Here is a 2,339-nt window from a genome sequence, read left to right on the forward strand (position 1 = left end):
GTCGTACGACGAAAATCGGATGCAGTGTGAATTCAACACTTGTGTTTCCAGCTTAATTCCACCATAATCGAAACCTCGAAATTGACCTCAATCGATTATTTCTGCGAACACTTCGGAAGTGAGGTTATTTCGAGTTTCTCGAAGTGCTCGTGGTGCTGTTGCGGAATTTTCTCTCTTTATAATACAACTCGAATGCTAGTGCGAAGTGCGCTATGGTGCGCTAGTACAACTTTAGCAGATTGCGCGGGAATGCATGTCGAACAGGAACAAATAAATAAGCAAACATAAGCCGAGTAATTGTGATGACAGATTTATTTGACATCGCGAACTTAATCACGGCCGTCGGCGTCGATGGCGTGAAGATTAAACAGGAGCCCGGGCTTCCGGAAAAATCGTCTAATGAGATTCTAACAGAGCTGTTCAGCACCTTTGACACACCGGACGACGGCGTCGCGTCGCCGTTAAATAGCGTCCAGCAGGTGTCGAATGGCGATGTTGACAAGACCGATAAGTCGGATGAACTTCAAACGAAGAAGAAGAAGATCAAGAAGAAACATAAACACAAAGAGAAAAAACACAAGAAGAAATCAAAACACGATTCCTCGGATAATAGCGATGCTGATGGTAACAATGTGCATTACATATTAGTTGGCACTGTATAACGATATAATCATTCATTGTTTATATTAATCAGGTATCAAAAGAAAGAAGAAACACAAGAAGAAATCCAAGCGAAGACATGAATCTGTTTCTAGCAGGTCATCCGACTTGGGTCAAAGTAGTAAGGCCAAAATAGCAAAGATGAATGATGATAAGGATTGTGGAGACACCAAATATGATAATGCAAAATCACATCTTGAGGTATCAGAAAAAATTAATGTGAGTGATGAGGGAAAGCCAGATGATATTCATGATCTAAAGAAAGATTCAGATACAACAGACAAACTCTTAGATAATCCTGGGAGTCCTCAGTTACCACCTATATCAAAAAAGGATGATGAATCTGATGAGCCAGTGATACCTAAACTTCTTGGTTTGTACTTTTTGCTGTTGATAATATTTATAAATTATTTTTTAAATGTATATATAATGTTAAAAGATTTATAATATGAATATAATTAAGATTTGATTTTCTATTTTCTAGTTAACTTACTGTTAGGCTTAACCTATATTTTATCCAATGAGCTTTATCTATGATATGAATGAAGCTCATTGGGTGAAACATTAAGTTAAGCTTAATCACAAGTTAACCAGTTAATTTAATAATTTGTTTACTCAGATAATGGGTACCAATTATAAAGTTACTAGACATTTTTGTGCATATGGTGCAATTGCCGTAAACGTCTACACAATACTATACATCTATTCTTAGCTCTAGGGCTATTAGTAAGCTCTAGAATGCTGTATTCCCGTGTACGTTTGTGTTAAGATATATTGAACAATTGGAAAGCATCCAATGAAAAATTGGGCTTAAGAATAATGTATATAAGAATATATATATAAAGGAAGAAAACACATATAACATTAATATCTTTCTATGAATAGAAAAATCAAAGCAGCCTTCTCAAGGAAAAATATTGATAAAAGATCTCAAAAATAGTACTGTTTATAATGAAACAGTAAAAGCGATAGAAAATAAGCAAAAGGCGAAAGCTGCAGGAATGGAAGATGGTGAGCTGTCTGACAGCAGCAGTGAGGATAATATTAGGACACCTACATTGAGTCCTACTCCGCCTCGAAATCGATCATCATCGTTCAGCCCAAGTAGAGATAAAATAAGAAATAAAATGTTCAGTCCAACAAGGGGTTCGGTGACTTCAAAGACTGATCTTAGACTAGTCTTGAAAGAGAAGGAAAGAAAAAGGTTAAAATTATCTTAGATTATTTTAGTAAATCATTATTTAAGTCTAAAGAATTGGTCTAGAAAAAGAAGGAAAGAAAAAGGAAATATTTCTATAGATAATAATTACAGAATAACTACAGAATAATAATGAAGCATTTCAATTGCAGAAGCACAAAAGATAAGGACAGTCATTCACAAGACAGAAGGTCAAGATCACGAACGCGATATAGCTCACGTGGTAGTAGGAGTGACAGGAGAGAAAAACAGAGGAGCAGGAGCAGAGAAAGGCACGAAAGGAATAGGAGCAGTGAAAGAAGAGACTTTGGCAGAAGCAGAGAAAGATATAGATATAGAAATCACAATGAAAATAAAGACAAATATACACGAGGTCGAAGTGTGAGCAGAGAAAGAAAGTTAATATTGCATTAAATTATTTGATACTACAATAATATTTGTATATCAATTTAATTTACTTATTATTTTTTTTATTAGGGAA

General features: G+C 35.1%; 1 protein-coding gene across 1 annotated transcript in view; it reads left to right on the plus strand.

Annotated features, from left to right (window-relative positions):
- The first annotated feature begins 80 nt into the window (after window positions 1-80).
- The window catches only part of LOC108722733 (Son RNA binding protein), a 5,881-nt gene continuing 3,622 nt past the window's right edge, over window positions 81-2,339 (plus strand). Inside the window, 4 exon segments of the mRNA XM_018447998.1 lie at window positions 81-624; window positions 695-1,033; window positions 1,546-1,864; window positions 2,011-2,275. Coding sequence (XP_018303500.1) covers window positions 303-624; window positions 695-1,033; window positions 1,546-1,864; window positions 2,011-2,275 — 1,245 coding nt within the window. The 5' untranslated portion in view covers window positions 81-302.

Source organism: Mycetomoellerius zeteki, unplaced genomic scaffold (assembly GCF_001594055.1).
Source record: "Mycetomoellerius zeteki isolate Tzet28-1 unplaced genomic scaffold, Tzet1.0 scaffold213, whole genome shotgun sequence".
NCBI classification, from domain to species: domain Eukaryota; kingdom Metazoa; phylum Arthropoda; class Insecta; order Hymenoptera; family Formicidae; genus Mycetomoellerius; species Mycetomoellerius zeteki.